A 13,827-nucleotide genomic window follows, 5' to 3' on the forward strand; every position below is an offset into this window, starting at 1 on the left:
GGCTCTTTATTCTTCAAGAGTGCAGTCTGACATTGTCTGGATTTAATCCAACAGTCACCGGGTGGATGCAACTACTCCAGCCCTACTGTAATAATTAGAAATTATTTCGCGGGTATGGGTTTGCAAACAGGCGTCGCTCCTCAATCTCAAAGTTTTCTTGTGAATTATAGAGATTATATCCGTATATCTATCTCCATCCGGAACCAATGAGGGTCCGCTGCCCTATGGGCTTAAAATAAGTAGTAAAGCCATCTGTCTATCTAGTCATTCCCACGACCGCTGTTGATTAATCATAAAGCCATTTACTATGAATTGACATTGCCATTAAAGCGCCGGACGAGGTCTCACTATTTTGAGATATGGCGACCTTGGAATTGAATCCGCTGCAGTTATTAAACACATGTCGTCCTAGCCAGAGGAAGGTTGACAAAAAGCGGTGTCCTTAGGTTAATGAGCTTGAGGAATAAGTGGTAAATTGACCTACCAAATAAATTTGGTCATGAAACTCATGGAAGCTGTGTAAATAATTAGCTGCATTAAAGATAATAATGGTTTTAGAAAATGCACTATAGAGTTAGTGTGCGTCATTAAAATACGACTGACTTGTTTGCTACAGTCGAGTTGTCATGAGCATGCAAACATGAAGTTACAACCGCTGATCCCTCCCCAACACCACTGTTACCCGGTCTCGAAACCAGTCTAGGGCCAAACCCTCGCGCACAACCAGCAGTCCCTCGAGTTCACGGTGGCCCACACAGCGACGCGGAGATTAACATTCCACCACACTCGAAAAATTCACGCCCAACCGAACAATCGACAATCACCAAAGAAACCCTTTTTCGGCCCTAATTTCGCGACAACCCAAATAAGATGGCCCCCAAAGCTCCTACCAAGGGTAACAAAACGCTCCATCCTGCTTGTTTTCCGAGGCCGAAATTGCTGGGGGGTTTGGGACGGGAGGGAAAGAAAAAGAGGTGGATGGCAATTCAATCAAAAAAAGATAGTCGGGAAAAGCCAGGAGAAGGATGAAAAAATGGATGGAATGGCAGAGCGAATTCGGGAGGATTTTGAGCCTGGGAAATTGGACCAGAGAGAGATAGACACTAACATATATACCAAAACTTAGGTCCCAAGACCCCCGCCAGCAAGAAGGCTGCCGATGCGAAGAAGGCCGCCCTCAAGGGTACTCACTCCAAGATTGCCCGCAAGGTCCGTCTCTCGACTACCTTCCACCGCCCAAAGACCCTCTCTTTGGCCCGCAACCCAAAGTACCCCCGCAAGAGCGTTCCCCACGTTCCCCGGCTCGACCAGTACAAGGTCATTGTCCACCCCTTGAACACCGAGTCCGCCATGAAGAAGATTGAGGAGAACAACACCCTTGTCTTCATTGTCGACATCAAGGCAAACAAGAGGCAGATCAAGGACGCGATCAAGAAGCTCTACGACGTTGACTGTGTCAAGGTCAACACCTTGATCAGGTTGATTTTCCCCTATTCCCCCGGATATATAGCTCTGTCGTCCCTGTGCTGACAGCTCTCCTTCTTTTTTTCTTCTAGACCCGACGGAACCAAGAAGGCCTTCGCCAGGCTGACCCCCGACGTCGACGCTCTCGATATCGCTGCCACCAAGCTCGCCATCGTATAAACGGTGAATTTGGTTGTTGGGAATCGTTTCTTTCTCCTGGGTGTCTGTTTTTTTTTTCTTTTCCTAATGTTTGCTCATTCCGGGATGTTGGGTAAAAAAAGAAGGAATTTCGAACAGAATCAAAAAAAAGCAATGGGATTTATGTTGATACATTGCGGTGGCTTTTGGTGGTTCTTTAAAAAATGGGATGGGGCTTCTTTTTTTTTCCTGTATCGAAATCCTTTCTTCAACGAGTGAGTGAATTGGCGTTTTTTTTGGTCCTTAATTGGTTTTCGGGAGAGAATGATTCCAGGTTGCGCAATTTTTCCCTCCTCCTCCTCCTCGGCCGGTGCGAACTGCCATGCGATGCCAGTACCGTGCCACTAAATTTCAAGTGCGGAAATATGTAGATTTGGAGAACTATAATAATTATTATATCCAAACAAACAAACATCTTGGTTTGTAATAGAGGCGGAGACTCTCCTGCGAAAGCCCCGGAGCTTTGGAGGTTTGGGAGCTGTGAGGACTTGGCATTGCATAGAGCGCTTTCGGGTGAGGCGATTTTGTGCGTGGAAGTTTGACACATTGGTAGAAGCTCGTTTGTATAAATAGACGTTTCTTTCTCGGAAAGGGAAACTAGAATTAGATCGGAGGAACACATCGATTTATCGGACGAGCACATTGATCTCATTAAAATTTCTCGTGACCTCCAATAACCACTACAACCTAGCTAGCCAGGGCATCACAAACCATCACCCAGAGAGCCCTATCGCACAATCGCTACATATCAGTATCATTAATCACTCTCCCTCTTACGAGCCAATTACTGCAGAGCCCTTAACTCACCGCTAGCTCCCGCCAAACCCTGATTACATGTATGTAGTCTAGCTAAACGCCGTTTACAGCTATGTACGCTGGTCACAATCACAGCCTCTCACTCGGCATGCCACCGCTAGCACACAGACTTACACAGAGCCAGCGCAGCGGGGATATATATTGTACAAACACGACAGGGGCCTCGGCACCTCGGTTGAGCCTCACATCCCTGGGATCTGCATGTAGGCGCTGTTTATCCATATATCTATCTCCATGCTATACCCATAGCTAGCTATCTATCGATAGCTCTCCAATCCCAATTTCCTCTCATACCTCTCCCACCGCCGCCGCAATGACCAAAGACCACCGCACCGTCGACCTAACCCTCGCCGGTCCCGACCGCGTCCGCGCCTTCCTAACAAACTATACCCTCCTCAACCCAAGCTACCAAGCAAGTCCCCCTCCTCCCCCTCCCCTTTCCTCCCTCCTGATCTAGCACTAACACACCACAGGGCTTCGACCGCGAGATCCTCAAATCCCTCGTCCTCGTCTCCGCAACCCCCACCACCGCCGTCTTCGAGCTCACCATAAAACCCGCCTACACCAACGGCCTCAACAACCTCCACGGCGGGTGCGCAGCGCTCATCTACGATATCTGCACCTCGGCGGCGCTGATGGTTATCGCGCGGGAGGGCTTCTGGGAGTTTGTGTAACTATGCCCCCCCCCCCCGGGTGTGACGGTGGTAGTTAGGTGGCTAATTGTGGAGAGAGAGACAAGCAGCGGCGTGTCCCGGAACCTAAACGTCACGTACATCCGCCCCGTGCCGTGCGGCACAAAGGTCACGATCCTGTCGGAGGTGGTGCATGCTGGGCAGCGGCTGGCGACGATTAGGGGCGTTATGAAGACGGAGGATGGGAAGGTTGTCAGTACGGCGGAGCATACAAAGGTGAATCTTACGAATGTGCCGGGGAAGAGCCAGTTGTAGATTTCGTTTTGTGTGGGGGGAGTGTGTTCGGTGGTGCGGTGGTAATGGGGTGGAGATATGTAGATAGGGAAGGTAGTGTCAATGATATTTCAAACCCAACCGGAGTGGCCCAGATTAGAATCCGGACCGGCAGATTGTAAATCGGGCTTAAGAAACCCACGAACCACGGATACACTCAACGTCTTTCAGATATTTCGAATAAAGCACATCCGGGCAGAACCATGGAGCTTCGATGGCCTTCACCGTGGTTTTAAGGTGCGAAAAGACCACGGGATGGATGAGCGGGCCGTGGTTGGGCTATGGTAGCGGCGAGTGATAGTCTGTGATGGGTGGTTGCAACGGCCCGCCTGCGGTACCCGTGTCTCCAGATGGGCGGTAAATAGCTCTACGCTGGTAGGTTGGAAAGCCGGTATGCGCGGAGTGTGGCCCCTAAGATCCGCGTTCATGCCGGGGGGTGCAGTCAGTATAAACACGTAGCCGGGTGGGCGTGGACATGGCCGGTCGTGCGGTACCTACATACCCCCAGCCCGTGCCCACAAACCATGCACCGCATTGTCTGGATCTCCCCACAGCACAAAACGCCCATCCTAGCAATACCGCATCCTCCGGGCAACCCGCGCTATTAACCATAAGCCCGGCGCCGGGGGGCCTAAGGCCGGTATCTGATCCAAAGTGTACAGAAAGCCAATCTATAACCCAGCGGCAGCGATGAGGATAGAGGTCGGGGTCAATGATCACCACACCTCCACTCCCACCCCGGCCCCAGCCCCGAACCCAGAGCTATATGTGCCTATGTATATATAGAGGCACGGTCCTCCGGGGAGAATGCTGGAAAGCGGATTCGGATAGTAGTTTTTAGATGCAGTGAGCAGCCACAGTTTGGAGTGGGATGTATTCTTATTTTTTTATTTTATTTTATTTTTTTTTTTTTTGGGGGGGGGGTTTCGGGCGGAGTGAGGTCGAGTATGTATGAATGTTGCGTTGGTATTTACATAAGGTCATGGGCTATCACTCTTCCCACTACCACTACCACTACATGTATGTAGACAGCAAGCACATTCAGGCTCTATCATGTACTTATTCTGAAGCCGTCGATCAAGCTCACTAACTCATCATGCACACAACACAATCCAATTTAATACCGGCAGTAATAAGGTTAATAACATCATATCATATTCATCACACATCTCATTACATTACCCCCCCCCCGGGCCCTCCACGCCCCCAAACCAATCCCGATATCAAAAAGGTCCATTTCAAATTCAATTCATCTCGACGCCCCCCCCCCCCCCCCTTGATTCTAAAAGCACATACCAAATTTTTTTAAAACCACACATTAAAAAAAAAAAAAAAAAATAGAAAAACACAAAATAAAACTAATCCCAACACCCCCCAGGCCCCCCCCCGATAACTGTCTAACCCCTCTTCGATTCGATTCCCCCAACCTTTTGGTCATAAACGTTGCTTTTTTTTTAATGGTGATGGTGATGATGATGCTGAAGATAACAATGCACGCAATCTCTCAGAAGAAATAGAGAATAAGAAAAAAGAGGATATAAAAACACACCAAAAAGAATACTAAAAAAAACTCTTAAGAGAAAACCACTCACTACCTACGACCCCAAGACGAGTAAAAAAAAATAGAACAGAACAAAAAAAACCCATCCCCATCCCCCTACCCCAAACTCAACCCCCCAAACCCACCCCTCGCGCTCCTCCCCTCTGCGCTGCCCTCTGCGCTGCCCCCCCGCCTCCTCGCCTCCTTCTCCTCCTCAATCCCCCTCCTGCGCTCCTCTTCATAAAACCTCCTCGCCCGCGCCCTCTGCATCCTCATCAGCACCCCCCAAACCTCCATCACCAGCGCCACGACCACAACCCCCACCGCCCCCCTCCTCACCCGCCCCCCTCCCACCCCCGCCATTGCCAACGCCACCAACACACCCACACACCCCACCTCCACCATCCCCCACCCCCCTCTCACCCCACCACCAACCCTCCACGCCACCACCGCCAACACACCCACCAACCCACACCGCACCCCCACCTCCCCACCATACACCACCGCCGCCCCGCCCACCACCAACACCCCCAACCGCAGCGCAACAACCCCCCACCCCTCCTCCCTCCCCCCCCCTCCGCCACAACCTCCGGCTCATCCTCAAGCCGGAACCCTCCCGCCATAAGCACCTCCAGCCCCGTCGCCTCGTCCGCAACAAAGAACCTCTGCGGCGCCATCGGCGCGTACCGCGGGCTCCCCAGGCGGTACCCCGGCGCCGCAACCTTCTCAAACTCCCGCCCCGCCGGAACCGCCGCCTGGCCGGGGTTCAAGCGGTGCGCGAAGAACTGCTCGCGCGAGATCTGCGCTGGCGGCGTGGGGCGCAAAGGCTGCTGCATGAGTGAGGACACGATGCGCTGCGCGGGGGCACGCGGCGCGGGCGGGAGCGTGCCTGTAAAGGGCGATGGCGAGGGGGAGCGGTTGTTGTTGTTGTATTGGTTCTGGCGCTGCAGCTGCGCCGAGGAAGGGGGGAGGGTGAATGATGGCTGCGGCGGCGGCGGGAGGCGGTGGGATGGGATCTCCCATTTTGTCTCGTTCGCGGTGGTGGGGTTCCAGTCCATTGCGTCTGGCGATTCCTGGATTGTGCGGCGCGGGAGCGGGGTGGGGGAGGCGGCGCGGACGCGCTTGACGGGGGAGTAGAATGTTGATCCGCCGGTTGAGGGCGGGGGGTTTGCTGTTCCCGGGCGCATGGGGGTTGTGGGCGACATTGGGTGTCGGGGGAGGGCGGAAATCATTTGTGGTGGGGGGGATTCGGGGGGCTGGGGGTGCCGGGGACGGGCTGTGGTTCGCGGAGGGAGATGGAGGGTGGGTCTTCTAGTTTGAGGCAGGTGATTGAGAACAATGTAGACTATGGTCATACACACGTTAGTATCATCTGGCACCCGGAAATGATCGGGGACGCAACATACCAGGAATGACAGGAAGAACAGGCCCAAATGCACCATTGTGAACGCCTCCTCCGTCAGGGGCACTCCGCCGGGGGTCACAAAGTACCAGCACAGCATGCGGAACACATAGATGGCCATCTCGAGCCTAAAATACTCCCTCGACCCGACCAACTTCTTATGCGGCTGCCTCTGCAGGCCCCTCTCCCTATAGATCCAAAAGAAGCCCACCAAGCTCCACGGCACCCACCTCGCCTGCTGCGCGGCCACGCCATAACAATGCACATCGACCTCTCCGGCCACCGCACTCCTCAGCACACAGCTCCCCCACGACGCCACCTCCGTCTCCATCTCCATCGCCACCGCCGGCTGCACCAGCGCCGCCCCATGCCACACAATCATCAGCACATGGAAGTAGCACCACACGGCGCCCCTCGCCACCCACACTGCCGTCTCCAGCCGCTTCTTCCCCCCGCCCTTCTCCTCGCCCCCTTCTTCGCCGCCTCATACCCGCTCGTCCGCGCCAGCATCTGCCCCAGCGACGCCACCTTGACCTGGTAGTTGCTCGTTCTGATCCTCTCGTTGACGCGCGGCGCACAGCGGGCGCACACCTGCGGCCAGCGCTCCTCGAGCGTTGCGCGGTACTTGGGAAACTGCACGCTGACGACCTCGTCGTAGTCCGGGTGGTCCTCGGGGGGCAGCGGGTATGCGGCGATTGCGTCCGTGACGACGCGCTGGTTGTTGACGCAGGTGCGGCAGAAGGGCTTCTCGTCTGTTGTTGCTGTTGCTGTTGCTGTTGTGGGCGAGGTGGCGGCGGGGGAGTCGGGCGTGGAGGAGCGCGTGGTGGACGAGAAGGAGTGGATGTTTGCGCGCGGGGAGGTGCGGCGGCGGGCGTAGATGGGGGCGGGCTTGGGGGGCGAGTCGGGGACGTAGTCTAGTATTTCGCCGTTCTGCTTGGGGGGTTAGCTAGCTGCTGGTGATGAAACAGATTGTGTGGTTGAGGACCCAAGAAGAGGTTGGTAGAATGGAGGAGGAGGAGGGGAGGGAGGGAGGGAAGGAAGGGATGCAGTACCTCGTCAAGATGATTGTCCGCGCAGCACTCCGGGCAAGTGAATTGGCGGGTGCGGCCACTCGGATAGCTGTAGACCCCGCCCTCGGGCAGCGAGTCGACAAAAGACCAGCTGCTGGCAGTAGAAGCACACGAGCTTCTTGCGCCTGATGCGTCCCAGGAATGACATTATCCAAGTATTTTTCCAGTGCGTTTCCAGCCAGTGGGGATTCTGTGAATCAGTGACCGGGATGTTGTTTCTTTTCGTTTCGTTATGGATTTATGAAGTGATAATGGAATGGTATAGTCACGGTTGTATAGCTGTGAATCGTTGGTCGCACGGGTCGGTTTCTTCCTCGATCCCTCAGCCAGATGTCTGTCCCGGTCCGTGTCAGGTCAGGGTAATCAATCCAGTACGTCGTTTGCGCGTTTGTGTGTCTCCCGCGCGGGAAAGAGCAACGGACACAACGGGACTTTTCCACAACCACGCAACGAGGCTGACCCGCATCCGGATTGCGGACGCGTGTGCACGTGCTACGAGCCCCATCACGACCAGGACGCGAATAAGCACAGATTTTGTCTATGGAATCCCAAATCGAACCCCCCCCCCCCTCGCCCACAGGCAGGTACCAGCCATATCTACCCTACCTACCAGACGCACCAGATCCAGCAGTCGTGGATAAGCGAGTTTCCCAATCTACGCCCACCACTCGCCCACCTACTCTCCCTACATACAGCACTGTAAGATCCACCCTGCATCGCCTGCTGTTCGACCTCGAAACGACAAACCGCAACCCCTACCACGTGGTGGTCCCTACATCGCTGGGCGAATCACAAACACTCACTCGCTCGTTCCGCCACCGGGGTGTACCTAATCACACCCTACAGCGACAAGGCAACCCCTGAGCATAGTTAAGGTTTAGGGCCTACCTAGACCCTTTGAGCTGTGTGTGCCTTTCTAGGTAGTAAGGTTGTGGCCGAAAACTGTGGCTCTGGACTACCTACCGTGCCAAGTCTGCATTTCGCTTCAGCCTGACAACATTGAAAGCTTCCTGGGTGGGGCAGTTGTTGGGGCCATCAGAAAAGGTAGCTATAGATAGCTCATAATGCTTCGTGGCAGGACTTGGAACAGTGATATCTGAATGAGGCGGAATCACCGTGGTAAAAATTACAACTTTTCGGGATAGATCTAGAAGGAAGAATATATAGAGCGTATATACCGTGTGTGCACGAAATCCTCACGGCCAGGCACTTTCGGCGACACATTAATAGCATTATATTTATACCATTTCTCCACAACAAACTTGATGCCTTTCGTAAAAGACAATGTCGTAATACAAGACTATAGGAATACGGTCTCTTTAATGCTATATATACATAACGCATACGTTTAGCGAATGAAACAAACATGACAGGTATGAACAACTGGCTCGTCACAGCCTCTCACTCACCCCCCCCCCCCCCCAGTTACCCTGTCCACATAGGGCACAACCCCGCCCCAGACCGTCACACCCACACCCCAAGAACCAACCACACATCCTCAGACAGCCCTACGATACCGACAATTTCCATCACCACACCGACGACGACGACGACCCTACCGACCGACCGACTAAAAATCGCCCCTTACGACTTCACGTATGACTCCCCCTCCCCCCTGGAAAATCACAGACACCCCGCCCAGACTTAATTGAACTGACAAAAATTAGTTACGAACACTTCGTAAAAACTCTCAACAAGTAATCATGGCCCACGAAACTGTCTGGTACTCGCGCCCGCGCAACTACGGAAAGGGAAGCAGGTCCTGGTATGTTTGAGCTCGAAAACCTTCCCAGTCAGAAGAAGCTAGCTAGTGGATGGAGAGGGGAGCAAGGCAGGGGGAGGAGGGGAGGGAAATGAAATGAGGTGTGTGGAAAAGCTGGACGTGATGCTGATTGTGTGTGGTCGATAGCCGCGTCTGCGCCCACAAGGCTGGTCTCATCCGCAAGTACGGCCTCAACATCTGCCGTCAGTGCTTCAGGGAGAAGTCCACCGACATCGGTTTCGTCAAGGTACAGATAGCTCCATTTCTTTCCCCCCCCCCCCCCCTCTTCAAATTCCAGCTCTCTCCCATTCATACTGACACGACTGGGCGGTGGACAATTAGAACCGATAAGCGTATCGCAACGGGGACCTTTCCGGGGGGGGATGGCTATGGTAATGGGGCACTGGGAGGGAATAAGGAGACAGGAGGGAATTTCCTTCTTTCCTGTAGAAATATTCTCGACCACGACATAAAAAAAAACCAAAAAATTCATGGGATTTCCTTTTTTTTTTTTTGCTCAGCTTATTTTTTTTTTTCTTTCTTTCATTCGGGATACGAGTCGGATCGTAGCGCGGAGAACCGGGGGGAAAAAAGGAAGAATAGAAGCTTGCTTTGTTCTGGCGTTATCTTTGGGAGCTTGGTTGCTTGACTTTTCGCAGTGGAGATTTTGGTGATTCCTATCTGGAGCTCACCGTCTGGTGATGTGGCCGTATTCGATTACAACAAACGGTGGATGATATACCGTATCGTGCTATCTTTTCCCGACTCAATCGCCCACCTCCGGTTGACTGGGGATATTCGGAGGTCCCTGATACCGATCCCTCATTCAACAGGGAAAGATAGGCCCGTCAGATTTGCGAATTCACGACGTCATAGCTATAGGCACCCAGGTGTTTCGGAATGAGGGCTGTTCTAGCGACGAAATGCTTTTATAACAACTTGATAATTTAGCAGATAGCTGTCCTCTCGTTTATCTCCCAAGGTGTCCTATTTTATATCGCCTAACAACGTAGCTGAGATATGTATACACTCTTTTATTTATGAGAGCTACGCGTTATATGAATACATGTATTTCAAGAAACCTCCAAATGACCTTTCAATGTAAAAATTCGGTTTAAATCTACAGTCAAACCCCATCCTACGATTCGTAGGATTGCTCGCCAACCCCCTCTTTCCCACAAATCTGTAGGGCCATTCAGAAGAGAAATAAAGTCCCAACAAGAAAGGCGGGAGTTTGTGAGGTCTCGAAGCCTTTTAATCCACGCACTCCCGGCAGGCCATGGTGCTGGTTTTTCGGGAGCTCTGTTAGTCTGGGGCGGATTCGACGACGGTCCCGGGCTGATGATGTTGTGGGTCTTTCTGAATATCAACCTATCACATGAAGAGCTCGTTGCTGAGATATGAAGTTTCTGGTCCCTGATCCATCACCTAACAGAGCGCCAAGATCGAGTGATTGTATATGAGTGAGCGGATGCCCGAGTTGCGCTTCCCAGGGCTATTTTTTGCCTGGACTAGACTCTGTCCTTATCGAGAGCACTCATAAAAGATCTGCCAGCTACGGTCTTAAAGCCCAAAGTCCGCCCGGTATCAATAATCGGGCAAGCTGTGAGCACATAAACTCGGGAGAGTCACACTGCCGGGTCGAGTCCACGTTTCTGTTTGGTTATTCCAGCTTCGTGGGGTTTGAACACCCCCAGTGCGGCCACGTGCGCGCATTTCTAAGACCATGTTGGACAGGCCGAACTTATTTTGTAGGAAGTTGTCCCAATTCCAATAGTGCTCGTTTGTTCCTGTTCTTATTGATCGAGTTCGGTGGTGCCAGTATATACCCAGTGCAAAGACGAGCATGAGCCGGCCCCTAACGTTTTCTCTCTCGCCTGGCTTGGCCCAGATCTTATGAAACGATGTTTTTTCAAGTGTGAAAGGAGTGGATAACGAATAGAAGTACGAGTAAGGGGCTTTCTGTGATTCCAAAACCAATATATCCTGGTCAAGGAAGCTATATTCCGGGAGTCTAGAGCTTTATTAATCCGGAGCGTGAGCAGCTTGGGCCGGCACATTATCTTCTCGAGAGCACACGTCTTAAGACGATATGCTGAGCGACAGGCTCTGTTGGCGTCGAGTCAGACATATGCAGGAAAGTCAGAAACAAGAGGCCTTACTTACATGTAGGTTGGGGATTCCATTCGAATACATCTGCACGCTGAAATCGCAGCTTATGCTAAGAGCAAGTTAAGCTATATGAAGCCAAGTAAAAGAAAAGCCCACAACCAACGAGCTCTGTAGACACAAAAACCACAACTCTATAGCCATGGGTAGAGGCCGAGAGCACTGGGACAAGTCTATAGCTACATGTAGCTGGAAGCCAAAAAAAGCCGTGCAGAAGATGAGAATAATCTTAGGCTCACCCATTTTGTTTCAAACCCTCGCCCCAGAAATTCTGGCGCCCAGGCGCCCGAAACGAAAACAATGAACCAAGATAGCTATAGAACCCATAAGACCGACCCTACTATAGACGCGCGAGTTAGAACGTGGAATAATAATATACCGGATTCAAGAAGGATTTGCGGGGAGGGCTATTTACTTATCTCCCTGGGCACTGTAGATGAGGATTGAGGGAAGATTTGTGTAGTCTTGATATTTTGAGCAAGAATTGGATTACGGAGAGGATGAAGAGTTTGGTCCTTAAATAATTGGGAGGTTGGTGCCAAGTTAAATTTGGCCACTGCTACCAACGAGCAGATTCTCTACCTGTGTCTCTACGGTAATGATTGTAAAGCTGGTGGTTGTACCACTACCGGGAATGGTTGCTACATGTGCCTTACATTTATGTATATTAGTCTATGTATGTACATGTATGCATGTATTCGTCATATTGTCAGCCCGTGTGTTGCCAATGGGCAAAGAACTGCCGACAAATGTTAAATTTACTCGGCTTATATAATTGCGGCCCATAACATGGTAGTGCTTGAAAAGGAATCTTCAATCCTTCTCACTCTCCCTTTCATCTTTCCCTTCATCCTTATACTCCACAACCTCTTTCCCAATAAATATCTATACCTTCAGCACCACTTGAATTAACTACCTAGTTCAAGGATTGAGATGGTAGTCACGAGTGGACTCCCAACCTACTTTAACCCAATTCTTGTAGGGCATGAGTACTGTGGCCATCTAATGTCAAAATTATAAGACAATGGCATTGGCTTCTTTCGGTGTACGTGTTCTTATAGGGCATGAGTACTGCCATGTCAACAGCACTCGGGGATGAACTTGTCGAATTGGTTGATTGGTTTGTTGGGTATGCGTAACCTTTCATATGTGTTCCTCTCGTGGTTGGCGAATTTTTCAGCTAATAGAATGACTCTTTTAGCTGGCTCCAATATACAGTATCGGTTTTCAAAACTTGTGTTTACTAGGAGTCCTACAAAGCCGGTTACAATTAGCCAAAAAGGTACCTCCCTTTAAATACGTACACATAGTCCTTCATAAATAACCTTTCTGGCTAATCATTATTTGTCTGCAGGATTAAGGGTTATTGTGCTTCTCGGGGGTCAATATAGATATTCCTATCTCTGAATCTTCACTTGGATCGAGGTTAATGTGAAGTAATACATTTTTTTGTGCCCTCATTCTGATAAGATGTCTAACTCTTTTCTCTACAGTCTTCAAAACCATAGCTCCTGCAGGATCGAGATATGCCTGCCTGGATATCGCTTTCAGGTTTGCGACATTACATGAATTCTGTAGTTCCTGTACCAGGAGAACTTATTTTGCATTGCTCTACGACAGGATGGCAATGACTGGCCAATTGGTATTGACTGCCCGTTCTACCGCAGGATTGTGGGGTGGGTGTTAAGGCCGATGACGACGCCGGAGGATCTAGGAGATTACCACTCGTGTGGACTATATATATAAGGTGGATGGAGATGTCCACGATGCAGTGGAAAAAGATGATGCAGTGGATAAAAGATATTTGAGGGTAGGATCTATCTGATAGTAGTTATTGTATGTTATTCCTTACTTATTTATTGATTTTGCCCGTATGGGGGTTGGAATATTATAAAATTCATTCGGGATCATCGACTAGTAACTAATAAGAACTATATAATTCTCATAGAACTGAAGATCTTAGATGCATATCCGCGACACTCTTGGCCATGACTCGAGGCCGGGCTGCAGTATTTCGGGAGAAGGGAGAACTGTTTCCAGCGGTATTACAGAACATCCACCTACCATTAGTACTACTCATTGCATTATTTTTAACAGGTAAAAGAGCTTATACTCCAACATTAATATCGTTGCGGACAGTTTAATTTGGACGTTGTCCTAAATACTTATATGTACTTTGGTTTAAAGAACGCCCGCTCGCGATCAAAGGGCTGGTATTATCCGCTTCTCTTTGTTAGTCTACCAATATATATTGGAAAGAGTAATGAAAGTGAACTAGTATATGATGGGATCTGAATTCAAACCGAATTTAATTAATCTGATGATATCCAATCAACATCAACCGTTGTTCACTAGAATAGTTGCAATGTTATATAATAGCTAGCCCGTTTATGGTAACGAAGACTTTAGTGCCGGTGGTAACTTGGAATGCTCGAGGTCCT

General features: G+C 50.8%; 5 protein-coding genes across 5 annotated transcripts; 3 read left to right on the forward strand and 2 right to left on the reverse strand.

Annotated features, from left to right (window-relative positions):
- Nucleotides 1-870: 870 nt before the first annotated feature.
- LAJ45_10652 (uncharacterized protein) lies at nt 871-1,644 on the forward strand (the record flags this gene model as incomplete). Its single annotated transcript, XM_046120169.1, has 3 exons — nt 871-895; nt 1,127-1,478; nt 1,557-1,644. 3 exons carry the CDS (start codon nt 871-873, stop codon nt 1,642-1,644), a joined length of 465 nt encoding a protein of 154 aa, XP_045966673.1.
- A 1,147-nt stretch (nt 1,645-2,791) lies between these two features.
- LAJ45_10653 (uncharacterized protein) lies at nt 2,792-3,425 on the forward strand (the record flags this gene model as incomplete). The annotated part of the gene is made up of 3 exons (XM_046120170.1): nt 2,792-2,890; nt 2,952-3,148; nt 3,221-3,425. The coding sequence occupies 3 exons, from the start codon at nt 2,792-2,794 to the stop codon at nt 3,423-3,425; spliced, it is 501 nt and encodes a 166-aa protein (XP_045966674.1).
- A 1,675-nt stretch (nt 3,426-5,100) lies between these two features.
- On the reverse strand, nt 5,101-6,188 carry LAJ45_10654 (uncharacterized protein; the record flags this gene model as incomplete). Its single annotated transcript, XM_046120171.1, has 2 exons — nt 5,101-5,247; nt 5,571-6,188. 2 exons carry the CDS (start codon nt 6,186-6,188, stop codon nt 5,101-5,103), a joined length of 765 nt encoding a protein of 254 aa, XP_045966675.1.
- A 23-nt stretch (nt 6,189-6,211) lies between these two features.
- On the reverse strand, nt 6,212-7,603 carry LAJ45_10655 (uncharacterized protein; the record flags this gene model as incomplete). The annotated part of the gene is made up of 4 exons (XM_046120172.1): nt 6,212-6,328; nt 6,390-6,798; nt 6,876-7,315; nt 7,544-7,603. 4 exons carry the CDS (start codon nt 7,601-7,603, stop codon nt 6,212-6,214), a joined length of 1,026 nt encoding a protein of 341 aa, XP_045966676.1.
- Nucleotides 7,604-8,739: 1,136 nt separating this feature from the next.
- On the forward strand, nt 8,740-9,568 carry LAJ45_10656 (uncharacterized protein; the record flags this gene model as incomplete). The annotated part of the gene is made up of 5 exons (XM_046120173.1): nt 8,740-8,744; nt 8,958-9,051; nt 9,123-9,220; nt 9,365-9,464; nt 9,560-9,568. 5 exons carry the CDS (start codon nt 8,740-8,742, stop codon nt 9,566-9,568), a joined length of 306 nt encoding a protein of 101 aa, XP_045966677.1.
- Between the last annotated feature and the right edge of the window lie 4,259 nt (nt 9,569-13,827).

Source organism: Morchella importuna, assembly GCF_003444635.1.
Source record: "Morchella importuna strain M04M26 chromosome Unknown Morimp01GS048, whole genome shotgun sequence".
Lineage (NCBI taxonomy): Eukaryota > Fungi > Ascomycota > Pezizomycetes > Pezizales > Morchellaceae > Morchella > Morchella importuna.